The sequence below is a fragment of the Plutella xylostella genome, chromosome 28, assembly GCF_932276165.1.
Source record: "Plutella xylostella chromosome 28, ilPluXylo3.1, whole genome shotgun sequence".
Taxonomy (NCBI): Eukaryota; Metazoa; Arthropoda; class Insecta; order Lepidoptera; family Plutellidae; genus Plutella; species Plutella xylostella.
Genome location: NC_064008.1, coordinates 7,096,357 through 7,118,891, shown reverse-complemented (window position 1 = coordinate 7,118,891; position 22,535 = coordinate 7,096,357). Strand labels below are relative to the sequence as shown.

The 22,535-nt window shown below is 37.3% G+C and overlaps 1 protein-coding gene across 1 annotated transcript; it reads left to right on the top strand.

Moving 5' to 3' along the window:
• The first annotated feature begins 9,611 nt into the window (after positions 1-9,611).
• On the top strand, positions 9,612-18,628 carry LOC105383938 (aldehyde oxidase 1). Its single transcript, XM_038111235.2, has 17 exons — positions 9,612-9,752; positions 11,075-11,232; positions 11,599-11,759; positions 12,320-12,702; positions 12,912-13,132; positions 13,354-13,456; positions 13,538-13,662; positions 13,786-14,073; positions 14,292-14,453; positions 14,803-14,931; positions 15,182-15,669; positions 15,847-16,030; positions 16,234-16,429; positions 16,569-17,338; positions 17,450-17,642; positions 18,060-18,173; positions 18,421-18,628. The coding sequence occupies exons 1-17, from the start codon at positions 9,710-9,712 to the stop codon at positions 18,489-18,491; spliced, it is 3,789 nt and encodes a 1,262-aa protein (XP_037967163.2). The 5' UTR covers positions 9,612-9,709; the 3' UTR covers positions 18,492-18,628.
• The last annotated feature ends 3,907 nt before the right edge of the window (positions 18,629-22,535 follow it).

Genomic DNA, 22,535 nt, shown 5'->3' with positions numbered 1-22,535 from the left:
GACGCATAGATGCAAAAAAAAGTTGAAAGTAACTTCATGTTAATAAAATATTAGATCTTAATTTAACAACATAACATTGCAAAAAAAAATTAACATTGTTGAGTATGTTATTGTAATTTACTAAAGTAGTAATAAAAACAAAGGCTTATTGCATAGTTTTCGTTCACGTTCGCCTACATCGCACGTTGTATATGAGAATAAAGGGTATAATTACTAAGTTTTCTTGTTTAAAAATCACGGTTTGGGGTTTAGAGGAAAACAAATGGTAAAATGCGGAATACAGTTTTTTTTTTTCGAATAAAGAGGAAAACATGTGAATTCAAAAAACGTTTCTATTGACACCAAAGAGTACTTTTCGCCGAGAAAAGTGGAGTTACAATGTTTGCGATCTAAAGTGATGATAGAACTTTTTTCTTCGGTGTCTTTGCTAAGGATCGGACGTGTGCTGTGTTTTAAAGTTTTTGCTCTGATTTTTAAATTGTATAATTTAATTCCAAATTTCGAAAGTATCGGCGCCTCTCGTTTCATCTTGGGGACTCCACCATAAGACCCGGCGGCCATATTGCGGAGTGTCGGATTTCTCGCTCTAGCGGTGACTGGTGAGAGGATTGCTGTTACCTACTACAATTTTGCGTTTATTAATAAACGAAAAAGAAGTTGTCGGCGGAGGATTTGAACCGGCGGCCCTCGGCTCCACGACCGGCCGCTTGAACCACTGCACCAATCTGCTTGCCGACGCCGTGCCCAAAATACATACCTGTTTCGTCGTCGTGCTTGTAGCACTTGTAGTACTCGTAGCGGTGCGTTGCTACGCAGCGTAGGCTTCAGCATTATGCCAATCTGTTCGGGCTGCAGTGTAGAGTTAGATGATAAAAGACTGTTTTGCAAGCAATGTAAAGGGTTCTATGACCTATCCTGCGCAAATATATTGGAGAAGGACTTCAAAAAATTTACCTCGGAAGAAAAGTCTTGTTGGATCTGTGCATTTTGTAAAAGTAAAAATAGGAAGGGAGGTGACAATACTAATACCCCAGTAAGATCTAATAGCGCACCAAAGCTTGTTGAGGAAGATCGCAGTGCTCATGTCACACTTCGGAGCCGCGACCGCCAGCGCGGGCTATCCGGGCTCCCGGTGCCGCCGCCTGGCCAGGACGTTGGTCATACAGGGTGTGTAAGAATGGAAGAGTTAAAAGATTTGATAGCAAAGGAAATCAAGGAAAACTTATACTCCAGCATGTTTAGTATTATCTCAACCAAATTGGAGCCTCAGCTAAAAACCATTCGCGAGGAACTGGCGGACTACAGCCAGGCGATGAAATTTTTCAACGATAACTTCGAAGAAATCGTAACCAAACAAAGTGAATACGTTGACAAAGTCAAGACCTTGGAGGCCGAAAATCAATTTCTTCGTGATCATGTGGAAAAGATTAATCAAAGACTAAAACAAATCGAAGACAATGCACGTTCCACGAACATCGAGATACAGTGTCTGCCGGAAAATCGAAGCGAAAACCTGATAACTACTGTACAGCAGCTGGGAAATGTAGTCAAGTGTCCATTGAATGCTACGGATATTACTTACTGTTCGCGTGTAGCTAAAATGAACACAGAAAGTAACAGACCTCGGAATGTTGTAGTGAAACTCAGTAGCCCTCTACAGAGGGACACTTTATTAGCGGCATGTATAAAGTTTAATAAGAACAATCTAAATGATAAATTAAACACCAGCCATCTGGGAATCGCTATTGAAAAGAAGACACCAATTTATATATGTGAGCACCTGTCTCCCGAAACTAAATCCTTGCACGGTGCAGCTAGACTGAGGGCTAGGGAACTTAACTTTAAGTTTGTGTGGGTTAGAAAAAACAAGGTATTTATGCGTAAAACGGAGGCCTCTGATTTCGTGCACATTCGTAACATTGACTTCCTGAGTAAACTCACGTAGAAATCAAATACATAGCTAATCATAAATGATCGTGCATGTTCTTTTATATTTTATTGGACTCATCATTCGATACTTTAAATTTTTACTACCAAAATACTAGAGGACTAAATACTAAAACTAATGTGTTCTTTCATAATTGTAGTCTTGCAAATTTTGATGTGATCGTTGTAACGGAAAGTTGGCTTAAAAGTAACGTATATGATTGCGAATTATTCGATAATAGATATCAAGTTTATAGGCGCGATCGTGAATCCACAACGTTTGATCCTCAGAAAGCAGGAGGGGGCGTTATAATAGCCGTTCATAAACGTATTAATTCACATAGAGTTCTTGAATTTGAAAGCGGCTGCGAAGATATGTGGATAGTTTTAGATATAAAAGACAAAAATAAAAACAATTGTAAATTATATATTTGTGGAGTATATTTGGCACCACCCATGAAAAAACATATCTTGGATCATTACATACAAAATACAAATAGAGTTTTAGAAAATCTTGAAAATGTTATACTGGTAGGTGATTTTAATTTGAGCTGTATTTCATGGACCCTTAATACTGAAAATTATACTTGTTCGCCTGGAACTAATAATAGTTCTTTTGGAAATGAATTGGTGGATTTTTCTGTTTCAAATAATCTCTATCAATTTAATCATGTATTGAATGTAAACAATAATATATTGGACTTAGTGTTCAGCAACCTGCCGATCATCAACCTGTGCGCGGGTTCTGATTCTTTTGTCCCGATTGACCCACTTCATCCTTCACTTTTATTTTCTGTTTCATTTGTCAAAGACAGTACTTTAATTCCGAAACCTCAGCTTAAGCTCAACTTCTATAAGGCCGATTATAATGTGATTAACAGCAAAATCGAATCTGTACCATGGGCCAATAAATTTTCTTTATGCAAAAACATTGATGATATGGTTGAAGTTTTTTATAATGAAATCAATGACATAGTAAAGAATCATGTTCCCCAAAGTAAGATTGCTAGTTCTAGTAAATATCCACCGTGGTTTACCAATACTCTAATTAAAATACTACGAGAGAAGCATAAATTGCATATAAAGGTTAAAAGATACGGAAATCCGATGGACAAGTTATCGTTTGAGTTGCTTAGGGCTCGATGTGATAAACTACGCAAAGAAAACTTTAATAATTATATATCTAAAATTGAAGAATCAGTAATATCTAACTCTAAGTTGTTTTGGTCATACATAAAACAAAAAAGGCAAAATAAAAGTACATACCCCGCAGAAATGAAAATGGGTACCAAAGTAGCTAAAACTGGCGATGATATATGTAATTTATTTGCTGATAATTTTTCTAAGGCCTACAGTCGCTTCAATCCCCAATGTAGAGATGATTCAATTAACCAGCATTCAAGCAATAACTGTATAACCACTGCATCATTTAGTCATTCGGAAGTCTTTATGGCTTTAAAAAGATTGGACCACGCCAAGGGTGCTGGAGCGGATGGCTTACCGGCAATTTTTGTTAAGAATTGTGCTCGGGCGCTTAGTTATCCCCTTCATTTAATATACAACGCGTCTTTACAGTCTGGAGTATTCCCTACGGTTTGGAAGGAAGCTAGAGTAATCCCGCTCTTTAAAGCCGGTGATAAAAGTTCAGTTACAGATTACCGTCCTATATCAATATTATCAGTAGTTGCCAAAGTTTTTGAAAAACTTATACACAAAATTTTGTTTTATCATGTTAGGCCTCTTCTATCTAATAATCAACATGGCTTCATGAAGGCGAGATCTACCTGTACTAATATGGTGGACTTTGTGGATGAAGTTTCGCAGGCTGTTGACTCTCGAATAAGTACAAGTGCTATTTACACGGATTTTAGCAAAGCTTTCGATCGGGTGAACTATTCTATACTGTTAGGGAAACTTGAAAGCCTGGGGGTGGGGAGTGGTTTGCTGTCTTGGCTAGGATCTTATCTCCATGGTCGAAATTCTAAAGTGGTAATAAATGGCTATTCATCGTATTCATTTGAAGCCGTATCTGGGGTTCCGCAAGGATCACACCTAGGCCCATTACTTTTCAATGTTTTTATAAACGATCTTCCCCTTTGTTTTCGACACACAAATTTCTACCTTTTTGCCGATGACCTGAAAATAGTGAAGCCCATATTGTCGTTAGAAAGCAATGATGAACTTCAAAGTGATTTAAGTCGTCTGGTTGAGTGGTGTGATGTAAATGGCATGCCCTTAAACACATCTAAATGTTATCACATGATGTTTTCGCGATGTAGGCAAAATTGCATACCTCATACATACTACATAAATGACTCCCCTTTGAAAAATGTGGTTGAAATCAGGGATCTAGGTATAGGACTGGACAGTAAGCTACAATTTAACAAACATGTAGAGTGTATTGTGAATCGCGGCTTTAAAATGTTGGGTTTCATAATCAGAAATACAAAGGACTTTAAAAGTGTTTCAGCTAGGCTAGTTCTCTTTAATTCATTAGTACGTAGTTGTTTGGAATACTGCAGTCAAGTGTGGAACCCCCACTACGCTGTTTACGAGAAACGAATTGAGAGTGTACAAAAAAGGTTTCTGTGGCACTTAAGTTACCGTTATGGCCTTGCAAAAAAACTACAAAGCTACAAAGAGAGACTAGAATATTTTCACATGCAGTCTTTATCTTCACGCAGAAAGGTGGCAGATATTATTTTCTTGCACAAGTTGGTAAACGGAATGATAGATGCACCGACACTACTAGCCAAATTACAAATAGCAATCCCTGTACGTTTGCCTAGAAAAAATAAATACATGCTTTTCCACATTAGAAAAAGCAACACAAATTTAGGGCAATTTTCTCCACTAAACAGGATGTGTAGATCTTTTAATACAGTCACCAAAGAAACGGATATCTGCATATCTCAGAGGCTTCCAGTTTTCAAAAAGGAACTGATGCGGTTGTTATAGTCACATGTTGGAAGCTACATATTATTTTAAATGTCCAAATATTTATTTTATTTTATCAATTAATTATTTTTAATCAATCTATCAATTTCAATGTAAATTCAAATTATTTATTGCCAATTAATGTTATTTTAATAGTGTTTCAATGCAATTATACTTTTTTATAATTTAAATGTAAATTATTAAGGCTCTAATTTATACTTAATTTATATTTGATTTGTACTTTTTTATAATTTAAATGTAAATTATTAAGGCTTTAACTTTAAAAATCTAATTTAATTATTACTTATAATGCATGCTGTATTCGCCTGTTATTGAAGATGCATTTATCATTTAACTACTGTATTTTTATTAAGCATGAATTTAATGTAATCTTTGTTGGCGAATCATATAAAAATAAATAAATAAATAAATAAATAGAACTAGAACTTATTTTTTCAGTTCACCTGCTGTTGAGTGAAATCGTAATTAGGTAAATGACTCCTTGACATGAAAATAACTTTTTTTTATAATCGTTATAACAAAACCGTTTTTTTTAATACAGCAATATTTGTAGGTGTACTTGCAGTGAGCAAAAGAGCGCAGCAAGGTGTAAATTTTTTGGTTTTTAAGAAACAAAAATATTATTTCTATCATAACCCAAATACACATAAGTACTTAAAAAAAAATACACACTCTCGCCTTGTACTAATGTACTCCCTTGCGGGGGTACTTACATGTTATTATTTTTCTGGTGACCTCCCCATATCCCTTTGCCAGCTACGTAACCTTTTGTGACACCCTGTATATGCAGAGTTCTGCAAACTACTGTTCTGCTTTTGAAACACCAAAAAAAAACAGGTCGTGTAACTAAAAGGTCACGTGACCAAAAAAAAATTATATGAAGAAGCGTTTTTTTCATGAATATAAAAAATTACGTAGGATAAAAGTTTTTCAGAGTGACGCCTGAGTAACGCCCTTTCGGCTAACTATACTTTTTTTACTACACGGGGGCAGAGTTTAATAAACACCCTGAACTATTAAACTCTGATAATATTTTCGCGATTATTTACATTCTGATTTCATTTCCTGGCTTAGAAATAACATCAATAACATGCTGCACACGTAGGTTTCGGCATAGTATTAAACCCTTTTTGCAACAACCTGTATAAATATCGGCACGGGTACGACTTTATATATAATTAATTATTAAATATTAAAAATACTTTCAAATAAAAATAAATATTTTCGTATCACAAAACAATATTACTTACTTAGTATATTTTTAACAAAGTGGCATGTCTTCACTTTTATGTTTTCGAGTACTATGTTAAAATTTCATGTCATTGTCCGTAGAACGCCCCGCATACCTCAACCCCCCCTCACTAGATTTGACAGATTCTGATTTTCTTCCAGCTTTAGTGACAGCCTTAAGTTCGCCCCACACGTATGCTTATGATGAGAGTATAGATAGATAGATAAATAGATAATTATTTATTGCACACAAACACAGAAATTACAATAGAATATGCACAACATAGACGGTACAAATGGCGGCCTTATTACTAAGAGTAATTTCTTCCAGACTACCTTGGAGAAGATAAATTATACAAAAGTATATAAGAGTACTTAAGTATCTTCAAATACAATATACGGTGGTGGTAACTCCACAGGAAATCCAAAAGAAACTAGCGCCTACGAGAAGTCAAAATAGACCCTCTAGAAGAAAAACAATAGGTTTGGATCTGCAAATTATTGTATTTTCTGAGAAAAAGCCGGTCAGTAGGCCGTAAACTGCGTATTCAATGGGTTTTATTCGATGCCCAAGGACATACGAAAGGAAGGCTAATAAAATTATGTCACTGCTTTTTATATGTTATATCTGGGTTTTTTAGTAGGTACTTACATCGGATAAAAATAAACATAAATAGTAGTTATTCATGTTTTTAATGAAACACAGTTCTATCAAGTTAAATACTGTCCGTAACAGTGAACATGAGACCACTTGTACATTATGATTTCATGATTTTGAAAGATAGTATTATCTTAACATTATTTAAGTACTGAATCCATGTTGGCGACAGTGCTACAAAAAGAAAAATATGCAAATATCTTCTAGTAGTATTTTTAAAACATCCCTTTTGGCATTGATTTAAAAATAAATTATGTAAACGACACAAAAACGAACCAGGAATAACAAGACGTTACACATTGCTTCCTTTCACTGAAATAGCATATTTATGCTACCCATAAAATTAATTTATGTGATCACGATACTACATTGACGATAGCGGGAAAAACTTATTTTCAGATTTCACAGAGTTTTCTTGTAAAACTGCCTTCCTTCATTCATAAATATCGCGTGATATCACAATGGTAAAATGAGGTCTCCTTTCAGTAAATATTTGCTATCTACAGTATTTATAGTCCAACTATAAAGTCATGAAACGGAAGTGGATCCTAACTATTTATTTAAGATCGTATTTAATCGATCTGTTATATCTATTAAAGGACAAATTCGTTAAAAAACCATAGTCAATCGGTATTATATTTTTAAAATGTATGTAAAAGTAAGTAAATAACTGATGATCAAAAAAATACTTAGCAAAATCGCACTCTTTGATGTCAGGACTTTATAGGTTGACTGTAGAAAAAAGCTGGGAAAAGCGTTATTTCCTGTTTTATCACGATATTTTGTTGCTTGTATTTACCAGATCCATATGGCCCTAAGGGTTTTGTGATCAACTGGTGGTGAAATAACTTAATCTTTCTGCCTCCAAGATATCTCGCATCTGAAGCGGCTACCTAAGATTTTGTTTGGAAAAACAAATGTATTCAAATGTCTCGGTTTTCTCTAGATAAGAGATTTATGGTCAACTAACAACCTTCGTAGGCAAAACTTGAACTAAGTTATTTCCCAAGATTATTTTAAGGGAACTGTAGCAAACTCAGGATAAATAAGATTTATGTGAAATGAAATAAATGTTCATATTTTACGATGTTTGGTTGTGATTTCATCGCATCACAACCACATCGCTTCACATCCCCACTGCTGGGGCACGGGTCTCCTTCCAATGAAGGAAGGGTTTTAGGCCTAGTCCACCACGCTGGCCCAGTGTGGGTTGGTGGACCCCAACACAAGCAAGTGTGCTGAGAGCTTGTATTGTGATTTGACTTAAATCATAGCCATAAATCATTGATAGATTGATAAATTTCACAACACACAATAAACACCCACCCGTAGACTTTTAAATATCTCGTTTTTTCTTCGGTGGCAAAACTTTCTTTATAACTTTTTGGTTTACAGGTCTTTCGTGTTTCGACTTAAATTAATTCTCAGATTGTTTTCTATCGATCACATTGAAAAGACGTTATTGATATTTTTGCTTTCGCCGAAAAAAAAACTTCGGATAACTTTACCGCCGCGCCGGCAAATCCTTAACTTTTATTGCTACGAAAATAACTTGAAGGTCGATTGAGAATAGAAAACTGCTACAGCGAAAATTGAAAATAGGTAGCTACCAGAATACATTTAATATTTAGTACGGTTCCGTAGAGGTCTAAAGTATATGAATTTCACTGGCAGGTTGACTGGTAGAAAATGCTTTTATCATTAAGTCCCAAATAGAGCACTTTTTAGTTCACTTTTCTAGATATACCATTTACGATAAATTTCATCAAAAACACTGTACAGTGTACACTGTACGAAGTCATATCTCCCAGGCAACCTGAGGATATAGGAATGACTTAAAAGACTTAAAGAATAAATGAGGAAGGCGTACAAATATTTCAGTCAATTTCTTATCTCATTAAGATTTCTGTTTCCACACATTCGCCTGCGGAACCCCGTATTTTCGACATTGTTTCAATTTTCAGTCACAGATGTTCGGTGAAATTGAAATTCTGACGTCGACTGGGCCGGTTGACATTCTTGGGGTGCGTGCGGGGAATGTAGATGAAGAATTATTATTTTGGACCACCCTTTACAAGTTTCAACTACCGATAGATGGGTAGAGCTGGGAATTGAAGGTATCTGAAGATAGAGTTTCAGCTTCGCGGTCTGTAGAGTGGTTTGTCTTCGCTTACACATTAGTACGTAGTTTTAAGTCTTGTTCCTACACAGTAATAGTGGACTTTAGGTTATTACACTCACGTGCAATGAAAAAGTTCCGGTAACAATAGCACCAAATTACCTAAACGGAAAATTCATTCTATATCGACATTTTGTATGTGGGCCTTATTCATTGCTCATCATCATCATCATCATCATCAGCCAATAATCATCCACTGCTGGACATAGGCCTCTCCCAAGGAGCGCCACAACACTCGTTCAACATTCATTGCTCGTGAGTGCATATTTATATAACCGAAGAAATAAGATATTATCATCATCTTACCGAATAATTGAATATAATATCATGATCAGCTACTCCAAGAAGTTAAAGTTAATACAAAAATATAACCTGTTTTACTTTTCTTAACGCAATCCAAAGATGTTTTGATGGATACATTTTTGACCGATATAAATGTTCGTTTCACCACAATCTGTTAAAATTCAATCTATTTACACAGTTGCAAACTATATGTCAGTATCGAACGATCTGTGTGGACGGAAGATAATATAATTACCGTTTAAATTGCACTTTACATAATAATGAGTGGCGGAAGTAAATTAGAAATAAAGTATGCAGCCGTTGCCTAAATGAATTCCTGCATTCATTTGTTCAAATATTGAGTTTTTAGCCTCATATAAATGTTAGGATCTTCCGTAAATGTACAGTTCAAAAGCGTTTTGAACAAGGCGGCGTTCTGTGGTCGGTGGTCCGAAGTGTGTCTGTGTTTTTAAATTATGTCTCGAATAAATTTCACCGTAAACGGAGAGCAATTCTCTGGTAAATACTTTTTCATTTGTTTGTGTTAATCGTGCACATTTTGGCAAAGACAAGTGATTGGGAAATTATTCATCATCATCAGCCCGTAATCGCTAACTACTAAACATAGGTCTCTTCCAAGAAGCGCTACAACAATGTACTGTAATTGTGCTAACTCATCTGACGACCGAATGGCGTAGTGGTTAGTGACCTGACTACTGAGCCGATGGTCCCGGGTTCGATTCCCGGCTGGGGCAGATATTTGTTTAAACACAGATATCTGTTCTCGGGTCATGGATGTGCCCGAAAAATGGCAATAGGCCCGGGCCCTATTACATTGGGACTAACATAACACTCTGGCGAAAAGTGGGTGCAGCAATGCACCTCTGCCTACCCCGCAAGGGAGTACATTAGTACAAGGCGTGAGCGCGTGTTTTTTTTTTTCATTTGATTAATAACAGTTATCTCTCTATGAATCCAAGTTCACTGAAGGTGGAGAGGGAGAGTCAACGTCTGACGTTGTCTGCGCTCATTCTACGCAATTTGTAGGGTTATATGCGACTAATAATGGACAATCATTTTTCCTACTCAAAGAGTAGCCTTAATGACTCTGACAAACATTGGCTTTCTATTTGTGGAATTAAATAAATACAATATAATGTCCAGGTGCCTTACCACCATCGAAACATTAGAAATTAACAATCCTTAAGCAGCATCATCATCGTAGATTAGACAAATAAGCAATGCTGCTTACTGCCATTTTCACTAACTCTATCTATCGGGAGCTGACAGTTACTCTCATAATAATATGATTTTGACAGCTACTTTTTATGTGTCAAAGTCGTATCAAAGTAACTGTCAGTTATAGATGGATAGAGTATTGAAACTGGTAGTTAAGGTGCTGTCCGTATGGTACCATGAATTTCAGCATTAGTAATTGTCCCAGCTTCGGTTATTAATCTCCTTCTCTTCCCAGTCGGCAATTAAGTGCGCTCAGACACGTTCCTTGTGGACAACCTGCGCAAGGAGCTGTATTTTATCAAAACCGCCTTAGCCGTTCTAAAGTTATGCTACTTTCAGTGCTGTATATCGTTTTTTTTAACATTGGTTAGGTTATCCTACAAATAATATCATTAATGCGAAAGTTTATGAGTGTGTGTACATGTTGGTTAACGGTTAACGGCTGAACCGATTTTAATTAAATTTGGTAAGTATGGGCTTAGCTGACACCCTGGATTAACACATAAATATGATACTTTTTATCCCGGAATTGCCACGGGAAAACATTTTAAGGCGAAGCGAAGCTCGTGAGATCAGCTAGTTAATTCTACTTCTGTTCACAGTCGGCAATGAGGTGCGTTCAGACACTTTCCTTGTGGACTACCTGCGTAAAGAGCTGGAGCTGCGAGGCACCAAGTACATGTGCCGCGAGGGCAGCTGTGGCGCCTGCACCGTGACTGCTGTGAAGACTCCTGGAGGGAAGAGCAAGGCGGTTTACTCTGTGAGTTGGTTTAAATCTTCAGCTTCATTAGCTTCTTTGCTTCTTCTGTTTCTTTTTCTTCTTCTTCTACGGTACGGTTATCATGTCAGGATAGTAGATCCTTACGTGCACACTTGTAAATACTTTTATTGAATTTGTTTACAAGCTTTTCACGCGGCTTACTAGCGTTTAAAGTTATTCTGGCATCTATTGTTATAACCCCCTATAGAAAGAGAGATCTTATAAGTTTAACGTGTCTGTGTATGTTTGCGTGTGTATATGGAGCGTAGCTCCCAAAGGGCCGAACCGATTTTCCAAATGTTTTTATATAGCTGTTTTAATAAATCATAAGTTTTTCAATAAACAACGCATCTTTTCCATCCACAGTGCCTGGTACCAATCTCAGCATGCGACAACTGGGAGATCACGACGGTGGAAGGGGTAGGCAACCGGCTGAAGGGGTACAGCGAGGTGCAGACCACGCTGGCGGAGAACAACGGCACACAGTGCGGGATGTGCTCGCCGGGATGGGTCATGAGCATGCACAGGTAACAGTTCCATCACAGGTTATCTGATGATAATTATGAGGGAAATCTCACACACAGCCATGTGACCGCAAATTAGGCAGAGCCTGTAACATGGGTATCGGACAGCGGATATATCAACCCAGATATATAAACGCGAGGACCCGAAGACCTGAGTATGTACATTAAGTACCTGTCTTTAAACAAATATCTGCCCCGGCCAGGAACCGAACCCGGGACCTTCGGCATAGCAACCAGGGTCACTTACCACTACACCATTCAGTCGTCTATACGACGATGATAAGGATGATAGTTATTATTCGATCTTTGTATCATGGTGATTGTAGCGGTTATGGAGAATGCAATGTAGATTTACAAAATGCTTATTGTAAAATGCATAACTGCATGACTGCTCGAACGCCTAGACAGGAATTGGCGACTTAGTTTTCATCAAGATAAACCAATATAGGATTCTGTCCTTAACACAAAAGTGAAGACTTGTTTCAATAAGAATAGAGACGGACTTTATTATACATTCATTATACATTATTAAGGACCTGTAGTAAAGATTATTCTTTCAATAGCTTGCTGGACAATAAGAAGCCGGAAGACATCTCACCGATGGAAGTGGAGAAGTACTTCGGAGGAAACATCTGCCGCTGCACCGGCTACCGACCGATCTTGACGGCCTTCAAGAAACTCGCCAGGAAAGACGAGAGCAACCCGTCGGTTAGTGACATGGAAGATTTGGCCATCGTTCCGAGGACCAAGTCGAATGGTTGTGCTACTAAATGTTGCGAGAACGAATGGTGTATGGTCAGCCAGGATGATGCTGGGGTCCCGAAGAAATTTGTGCTCAGGGATAACAAGAAATGGTTCACCGCTTACAAGTTGCAGGACGTTTTTGACGCCTTCCAAGAGACTTCGGGAGAAGCTTACATGCTCCTTGGTGGGAACACTGGAAAAGGTAATAATATTTAATATTTATAGGTACCAAAATGTTAATCGGAAATTATTTTTTTACGTCGCTGGTGTATTTCCGTCTTTTCCCTAGGCTTTTCCTTATTAAAGGTTAGCTTTGTGCGTCATGCCACGCCACTTTATCCTACCCTCTATCACACCCTCAGTGTATTTAACAAACTATACCTATACTCAAATTAAATATTTTGTATGCAGGTTTATACCCAGTCCTTGAAATGCCGCCCGTGATCATTGATATCAACAACGTTGTGGAACTCAAAGGCTACACTACTGATCAAAACCTCATCATTGGCGCTGGCAACACTATGCAAGATTACGTTGACATTTTCACTGAAGTCTCCAGTCAAGAAGGTTTTGAATATCTGAAAAAGTTCCTCGAACATTTGGAATGGGTTGCTAATACGGCGATCAAAAATGTATGTCTTTTTGTCCTTCCTAAGTATGAGCTAGAAAGGTAACAATCTGATTTATCTATTTATTTTCTTGCTTAGTAGAACCGATGTTATCGGTGTCCTATTGCAAAAAATATGCATTTTTTTATAATCATAAGTTGGTGTAAATAATTAGATTGAATAAAACAAATCTCTATGTAACTTTTTGACAAGTTAATTAATTATATTTTAACTTACTTTAACAGCTTGGAACTGTAGGTGGAAACCTCATGTTGAAATATAACGACAACGGCAACGCCTCAGATTTCTTCCTATTGTTTGAAACTGTTGGCGCTATGTTCACTCTCGGTAAGTTTATAATCTATATTTGAAAATGATAATGAATTTGAAAATCCATAAAAATACCTCGTTGCTTTTTTTCGTTTTTAGTTTCCGCCAGTGGTGAAGAAGAAGTAACACCAACAGATTTCTTAAAAACTGACATGAAAGAAAAACTAATCAAGAACATTGTGATCCCACCCCTTGGTGCAAATGATAAATTTGTATCGTACAAGGTATTTTCTATAATTTTTATTTTAAAAGCCATTAAGCTTTTAGCCTACTGTGTCCCACTGTAGGACAAAAGTCTCTCCTTGGGTATTCCACCTACTTACCTACATCAATTTTATTTTCAATAGATAATGCCAAGATCTCAAAACGCAAGTGCCAAAGTAAACGCTGCGTTCTTATACAAGCTCGATGCAGACAACGCTACAGTTTTGGAAGCGAGAATTGTATATGGAGCCATCAGTAGCACATTCATCCATGCTACTAATACCGAAGAATTCCTGAAAGGAAAATCACTTTTCACAAACGATACCTTACAAAGAGCTTTGGGTATCTTGAAAAACGAGTTGATACCAGCAGCCGGTGCTGAGTTGGTGACAAACTCAAAGAAGAAGATTTCTTTGGGTCTGTTTTATAAGGTTGGTAATCAAATACAAAAAAGTGATACTTTTATTTTAAAGATAAACATCGTTTTCTGCACAATATCATTACAATTATGTTATCCTTAACCTAATTGATGACCAATCGTCTTACTAGCCGTACGCTTAATTGGAGTTGGTTTTCTACAATAATATTAGGTATTTTCTTTAGATCCTGTACCAACAATTTTAATAATTTGCTATATTTTCTATTTCAGAGTTTGTTGTCGTTATATCCTTCTGATACGTTGAATGCTCGTTTCCAATCTGGAGCCACCATCTTGAATCAAACACGTCCAGTGTCTCAAGCAGTACAGGTTTACGATACGAAACCTTCTTTGTATCCGTTGACTCAAGCTATACCGAAAGTAGAAGGATTGGTAAGTTGGATATTATTTTTCATAAACCCATTTGTAAAACCTTAATTAAGCTAAGATCATCATCATCATCTTTATTCACTATTCATCTACTGCTGTCTACTGCGCATAGGTCTCTCTCATGAAGCGTTACAGCACTAACTCTTTAATACCAGCTACATGGCTAAGGTCTTCGGCCCAGCGGGTCTGAAGGCGTCCTACGCTACGCTAGTGGTCTTCTAAGTTCGTGGTCTTCACTCGAGACCTCGTTTAACACATTGGAGATTGGTTATCCGGCATATATGGCCGCCCTGTGACACTTCTTTATTGTTTATTGTTCATTTATTTATAATATTTGTTTTGTGATTTCTAGCTCCAATGCTCTGGTGAAGCTCCGTTCGCAGACGACACGCCGAGGATGAACAAAGAAGTGTTTGCTGCGTTCGTTCTCAGCACCGTGGCTGTGGGAGAGATCGATACTATCGATATTGAAGGAGCAATGGTAAGGAAAATGCGGACTATATTTATATTCAATATTATTTTAACAAAATATCGACTGTGGAAAGGCAAAATGTTTTTGTTCACCAATGGTGAATTTAGGTACATAATGAAATTAAATTGCTTGCTATTCTGAAGGCATAAATCTTAAATTTACCTATGTAAAGACGTTAAATTTTCTGTTCTATGTTAGAGTTTATGATCGACTGCATAAATAACATGTTTCATATTCATTAACAATTTGTCAATTTTAGGCTCTCCCTGGTGTAGTTGCTATCTACACGGCAAAGGACATTCCTGGAAACAACACGCACACACCCACTATGCTGCCAGAATACAACTTCAAACCTGAAGAACTCCTCTGCAGTGGACAGGTTAAATATCACAGTCAACCTGTAGCTCTTATTGTATGTAACTCAGAAGAAGAAGCAGTGAGGAATGCTAAACTTGTAAACGTTACGTACAAAAACGTGGGCACACCAGTCCTTGACGTGAAAGTAGCTAAGAATGACGCAGATCGTACGGTGAAACTTATCAACGTGCCATCACAAAGCCGGGGCGATGCAACTACTAAAGTTATCAAGGGAACAAGCTTCGCCCATGCTCAGTACCACGTACACATGGAGAAGCAAGTCTGTGTTTCGAAGCCGTCTGATGACGGTCTTGATGTCACTGCGTCCGCGCAATGGATTCATGCGATGCAACTCACCATCTCGGAAGCCCTCAATGTACCAATGAACTAGTAAGAATATTGTTATACTATTATTGTTATTATGTGTATCATCTTCATCAGCCCGTATGCGGGTGTAGGGGAGGGGCCTCCTAATAATGTATCATTAGTACTAGTGATGTATCAATCGCACACTCGTTCAGTTTATTCTCAGTAAAATTTCTTTTAATTTTTGTATTTGTTTTTCAGCCTGAACCAAAGCATCAAGAGAGTTGGCGGTGCATTTGGAGCTAAGATTACTAGATCAATTCTAACAGCTGTAGCTGCAAGTTTAGTGGCCTACAAATTGAACAGACCTTGCCGACTGATCTTACCGTTGACTACTAACATGAGAACTGTTGGTTCTAGGCCTAATTGCTTCCAAGAGTATGAGGTAATTTGGAATACTATACCAACTTATATATTTTTTATCGGTCTAAGATATGACTAGTAGAAAATGATTTTAGCAATAAGTTCACCTGATTGTACAGTATCACTATTGTAAAGTTTGCAATTCTTTCTAACAATCAATTCCATGTAACATTTTTTTATCAATATCTCTGTATCATCCCTTATACTTATTGTTTTTTGTTATAGGTGGGTGTCGACGACAATGGTGTGATCCAATATTGTGACTTCAGTCTCTATGAAGACCTTGGCTGGATTATTAATGAGCTGTTCCTTGAACTTGGTTTGACCAGTGTAGGAAATTGCTACAACAAACTGCGATGGGACTTTACCGCATACAATGTCAGAACTGACAAAGTTAGAAGCTGTTGGATGAGATCTCCAGGTAAATTGTATTTATTTGTTTTATAATAAAAAAGCTCTAGTAAGTACATAAACGACTTGGCAGTGATAAGTGTCCCTAAATTTCCTATCCGGATACGATTCTCGAACTTAGTTGCTTAAATTTAATGTATATTTTTTAGGTCATCAGGAAGTCATCACTGCCGCTGAGTTTATTCTGGAGAGGATAGCGTATGAGCTGAATCTAGACCCCGTTGAAGTCCGTACCAGAAACATCGGTACTGACACCGCTGGAAAGGAAATGAAGACTACCATCGGCAAATTAATCGACAGTTCTGACTACGCTAACCGCAAACAAGAAGTCGAGACTTTCAACCAGAACAACCGTTGGAAGAAACGTGGATTCAGATTTGCACCCATGAAATGGGAACCTAACCCTACTGAGTTCACAATTGCTACAGTCAGCGTCTACAATAGTGACGGTACTGTAGTGGTAACCACAGGAGGTGTAGAGATTGGTCAAGGTCTTACAACTAAAGTGACTCAGGTGGTTGCTTTCACTCTACAAATACCCGTGGAAAAGGTTAAGATAAGGGCAACTAACAACATCACATCGCCGAACGCTTTCACGACTGGTGGAAGTGTTACCACTGAAATGACATGTCTGTCAGCCATAAGGGCTAGCAAAGTTATTAATGAGCGTTTAGAGCCATTGAAACATGAGTTGGGCAACGTGTCTTGGGAAGAGTTGATTAAGGAAGCCTACAAGAGGGAAATTAATTTGTTTGCCAGCGGTTACATAACGTCGAAGGATCAAAATGTGTACAACATTTACGGAGGTGCCCTTGTGGAAGTTGAAGTGGATATCTTGACTGGTGAGATACAAGTGCTCAGGGTTGATCTCATAGAAGACGTTGGTCAAAGTATGAATCCAGCTATTGATGTTGGTCAGGTAATTTATTTCTTTTCATATTCTTTTAGCCTCTTTCAAGCTGTTCCATATTGCATTTTTTTAAATCTCGTTACCTGCTTGGACTAAGTATAGAATGGATTATTTTTTCAGATCGAAGGTGCATTCATTCAGGCCCAAGGTCATTGGACCTCTGAAGAGTTGTCTTACAACCAACAAACTGGTGAACTGACCAATGACAGAACATGGACCTACCATGTGCCTGGCATGAGGGACATCCCTCAAGACTTTAGGGTGCACTTTGAGAGGGACACTTACAATAATATTGGTATTCTTGGATCTAAAGGTAATTTTTATTTGCAATAATTTATTATGCATAGATATCATTTTGTTTGTATGTTGTTACCACTGGTTACCCATTTAGGATCTATTTTGCGTCATTATTATTTGAAAATCTTCTTTTTTTTTGTTCATTTATTTTATTTTTAGTCTCAATAACTAAATTACCTTATTCTTTCTTTCTTATTTATCTTGTTTCAATACCGGCATTATGTGACCTTTTACTGTAGCCCCTTACACAATTACAGGTTTATGTTTTAAAAGTAGCGTAACTTATTTGTTACTCCCTCATCACTTGCTTGCTTGTGTTGGGGTCCACCAACCCGCACTGAGTCTGCGCGGTGGACTATGCTTAACCCTTCCTTCATTGTGGACGTGATGTTTTATGATGATGGAATATTAACATTTATTTGTCTAATTTCAGCTACTGCGGAGCCAGCAGTGGTCCTTGGTTGCGCCGTAGCCTTCGCAATCAGGCATGCTCTAGTGTCTGCCAGATCTGAGTCTGGTATCCCTGCTAACGTCTGGTTTGAAATCGGTATGTGTCTTTTAATTCGACTGTACATTTTTTACGCTTACTCACTACTTATTAGTTCTCCACACGTCAACTGCATATCTAATCAAAAAAAATCCTCAGCTTTGCTCATTTGATCATCATTTAGCCCCTAATTAGCTATTAGGCTAGCTGTGGTTGTTCAAAATGTTAGAAAATTTATCTCTATCTGAAAATCATTATTTACACACCCATGTATTTTTTTCTTAATATGCATGTTTTATTTTTTCAGAGGGAGCTCACACTATTGATAAAATCAACTTCTTCTCTGAAACCGACGACAAAGACTTTTTGTTTGAATAATTTTCTCTTTAATAATCCTTGAATATGCGATTGTTTTTTAATTAAATACTAATTGTACTAAAATCACATTTCAATTCATATTCTTTAATACTTTTTTTTTTGTTTAAATAAAATTGTTTTACTTTTATCAGTGTAAATATTTTTTTATTAATGATCCATAACTATAACGAAAATAAAATACCTACCTATAATTTTATCCATACTTCAATATACTTAATTGTTCTTATTTAGTTTTGCTTACCACAATCCACCAGATTTGCTACATACATTACATTGAGTAGGTTTTAAACATATACTTGGTGATCTATAAACTTACATTCTTTTCTATAATAAATACAAATAATAAGCAAATTACCCATTTCTAATAATTTGATCAAATTAAATCTATTTTATGCATACGATCGTGAATAGTAATTTATGAAAACTTTATCTGATTAATAAAGGGGTATTGATATCAGCGCCAGCTAGTTTAATACTCCACTAGAGAGCTTCTACACGGCTATAGGAGTCAAGTGTTTGTCAAGGTACGATCACTTTAAAACACTGATATGTGTGGATAAGGCAACGTGGTGTATTTTGTGTAATTTGATTGTATGTAGTTATTGCAAATATTGAATTCAATTTTAAAAAAAAGCATTTCCATCGTTCAGAACCAAGACTCTTATTTAAATGGACTTTCCACTCTCCGGATTTTTGCAGTCATAATATAATTACAAATTTGGACGTACTTTTCATCATCATCAGTCTATAGAAGTCCACTGCTGGACGCAGGCCTCTCCCAAAGCACGCCACTGGATGCCATCTTTATCTTTCAGCCCCTGTATTCACAACACATAACACATAAAGTAATTATAGTACTCTTTTAATTAGAATATGCATGTTTTTATTTATAAGGAAGCATATCGGATTAATCGCAGCTCGCAAGTTGCATGCGTTTACGAAGCACCCACTTATATGCGCGGTGATATTAACTTTACTTATAAGGGTTGGTTTCATCTATGGCACATTTTAAACGTGCCATAAATTACATACGAGTACATAATAACATGATATTATGTCATGACATAACACCACATAGACCATTTTAGGTCATCCTGATCCAGCTACTTTAGTTTATTAATCCATAACGTAATTTTGATGATTGATTTGATAATAGATATTATGAGCATTTTATACCAGAAAATCAACAGGATAAAATAATATGTTTTTTCTATATACTTATAAAATATAGAGGCAATCTCCACTAAAAATGACACGTCTAATTCGAGATGTTGATAACAATTAATATAACTTACGTATTTTAAATTTATATTTACATAAAATATTTGCCGTTTTAGCATAAAATAAGCCAGCCTTAATTCCTAACTGAACGAAAGAGGCCCTCATCCGAAGTGTTAATAGAGTTCGATAGAACTATTACGGGAGTAATAATGACTTTAATTATAAACTATTACGATGTATACTTAGGTATTTATAGTGGTTTTAGATTAAACGCTAAGCGGTTAAGTTTAGTTCATAATGTGTGATCTGAAAGGTACAGCTTTCATAGCTTTTTACGCTGAAAGCACTATACTTTAAAAAGGTACCTACATCTACACACGCAAGTAATAAAATGCCGACACCAAACGAACGAAATTTTAAATAAAAAAATGGTAACATTCTGATGCTCTGTTAAAATGTACTTCAATATTGCAGACGGCATCATGAACCTACTGTTTTCTGTTTAGGAGTAATATAATATAGGTGCTATTTTAAATGGAACTTTTTCAATGCACGCAAGTGTTTTACCACATAACTGGCATACACTGAGCAAGCTATGCGTAGAATAGTACCGACAGCAGAGACCCGTGGTGGTTGTGGCTTTAATTCTCAACGGTGAATAAACTTTCACGGCCTTTGCCCTTGTGGTCGGAAGAAAATATAAGTGGGGACCACACAATGTAGGATACAGACCACAGGACATAGGCGCATCTGCTATACAGGGTGTTGCAAAAAGGGTATACTAAGCCGAAACCTAAAAAGTAGCCCTTAGTGGTGTGTGTGTGTGTGTGCGTGTGTGTGTGTGTGTGTGTGTGTGTGTGTGTGTGTGTGTGTGTGTGTGTGTGTGTGTGTGTGTGTGTGTGTGTGTGTGTGTGTGTGTGTGTGTGTGTGTGTGTGTGTGTGTGTGTGTGTGTGTGTGTGTGTGCGCGAACTTTCAAATTCTAGCGAAGCGTCAACATATGGGTATCGTAAGCAACTGACACATCGGAATCAGTATTCTATGTACAGAAATTCACACAAGTACGTCCACTTCATCGGCATTGCCAACGCCATTTCTCATTAGGTACCTACATTAATTATAAATAAGTATGTTTGGTGCAATACGTAAGATACCAATAGGTGGACACTTACCTTTAAAGATTTGACACCAATGGTTAAGTTAACTACTTACGGATCAAAAAACGACCCAAAATTTACGTACCCATTTCCTATGGACGCGGGAGAGGTCGAATCAAGAGCCTCTTAAATTAACGATCTTGGTCCGCCCACCACGCCCACGACATTTCCGCATCACCCATGTCTTCATTCATTGAGCACTGTATAATAATTATCAAAAGGAAAGTTAAAGATCGCATCCAGTGGCGTGCCTTGGGATAGACCTACGTCCAGCAGTGGACTGCTATAGGCTAATGATGATGATGATGATGATAGTAATTATGCACAGGTCTAAGGTTTTGCGCCCATTATCTTAAGAGGAAAGTGTAGCACTTGCTCGTCGAAAAGAGAAAACGATTTTCTACTTCTAAATATATTATTATCTCCATGATTTTTTAAGATGTTATTACAGACTCAATTGAATTACTAGGTTTATAATATATCTTTTGAATTTTTCTTACTTTGCTATAGATTCAAATTTATAGGCACCTCAAGTAACGTAATTTTTGTACTGTTTGCACTGTAGAGGTATAACCATTATGCATTCATTTTCCTGACCTAACCTTGAGCGTGTATTCCTCCTTTTTCGCGGCGATTTCCGTGATACAGGGTAACTCCTGAATGGCTAGCACGGGGAGCAATAAAGATATGATAAAAGTTATACGTTGAGCTCGCTCATGAGGCTATGCGATATGAGTGAGCTCGATGCAAAACTTTTGTCACGTCTTCTTATGCGCCCCGTGCTAGCCGTTCTAGCTAGGTTTGGTGTAATTCCTTCATTCACAAGTCTAAGCATTTCCGCCCATTCTTTTAATACATTCACCACGACCCATTACGTCCCCACTGCTGGGGCATGGGTCTCCTTCCAATGAAGGAAGGGTTTAGGCCTAGTCCACCACGCTGGCCAAGTGCGGGTTGGTGGCCCCAACACAAGCAAGCTTGTGCTGAGAGAGTTGTCGGGTAAGTGGGCAACCCGTCTGTCAGATGTTTTCAAGCCGCCCGAAGGCCTCTGACTAGGCTTAACGACTGCTGCCGAAGCAGCAACCGGGACCCACGGCTTAACGTGCCGTCCGAAGCACGGAAGCTTCCGGAAAAGAACCATTTGAAATCGGTCACCCATCCAATGACTGACCGTGCCAGTTGTTGCTTAATCTCAGTGATCAGTTACGATCACTGAAGCCCGCTCGACTACGGACGCTTCTACATTCGCCAGAAGTAAAAAAAAAACCAGTGACAATGGCACCAAAGTATTACTAAACGGAAAATACTACCTTAGTGACGCCGTCTGCAATATTGAAGAACATTTAAAAGCACATCAGAATATTACCTACCAACTACACTCACGGGCAATGAAAAAGTTCCATTGAGAAAATAACCAAATTACTTCTAAACGGATAAAACTAACTTAGCGACGCCTTCTGCAATATTTAAGTATATTTATCAAAATATTACCAACTAAAAACGTAAATAATTTGTTCAAACTTCCTATATAAAATGTTTTTAAAAAACGGGACCATTTGGTATCTGCATTTTGAAAGTGGAACTGTTTCTTTGCCCGTGAGTGTAAAAACGAAAATATTGGAGTAATTTCATTTAGACATTTTGTAAGTGGGACTTATATATTATTAT

Coding starts and splice junctions, on each gene's coding strand:
- LOC105383938 (XM_038111235.2), top strand. CDS start 9,710: ATGTCTCGAATAAATTTCACCGTAAACGGAGAGCAATTCTCTG. Junction 12,703..12,911: donor TGGTGGGAACACTGGAAAAG/GTAATAATATTT, acceptor TTTTGTATGCAG/GTTTATACCCAGTCCTTGAA. Junction 14,074..14,291: donor CTTTGGGTCTGTTTTATAAG/GTTGGTAATCAA, acceptor TTTCTATTTCAG/AGTTTGTTGTCGTTATATCC.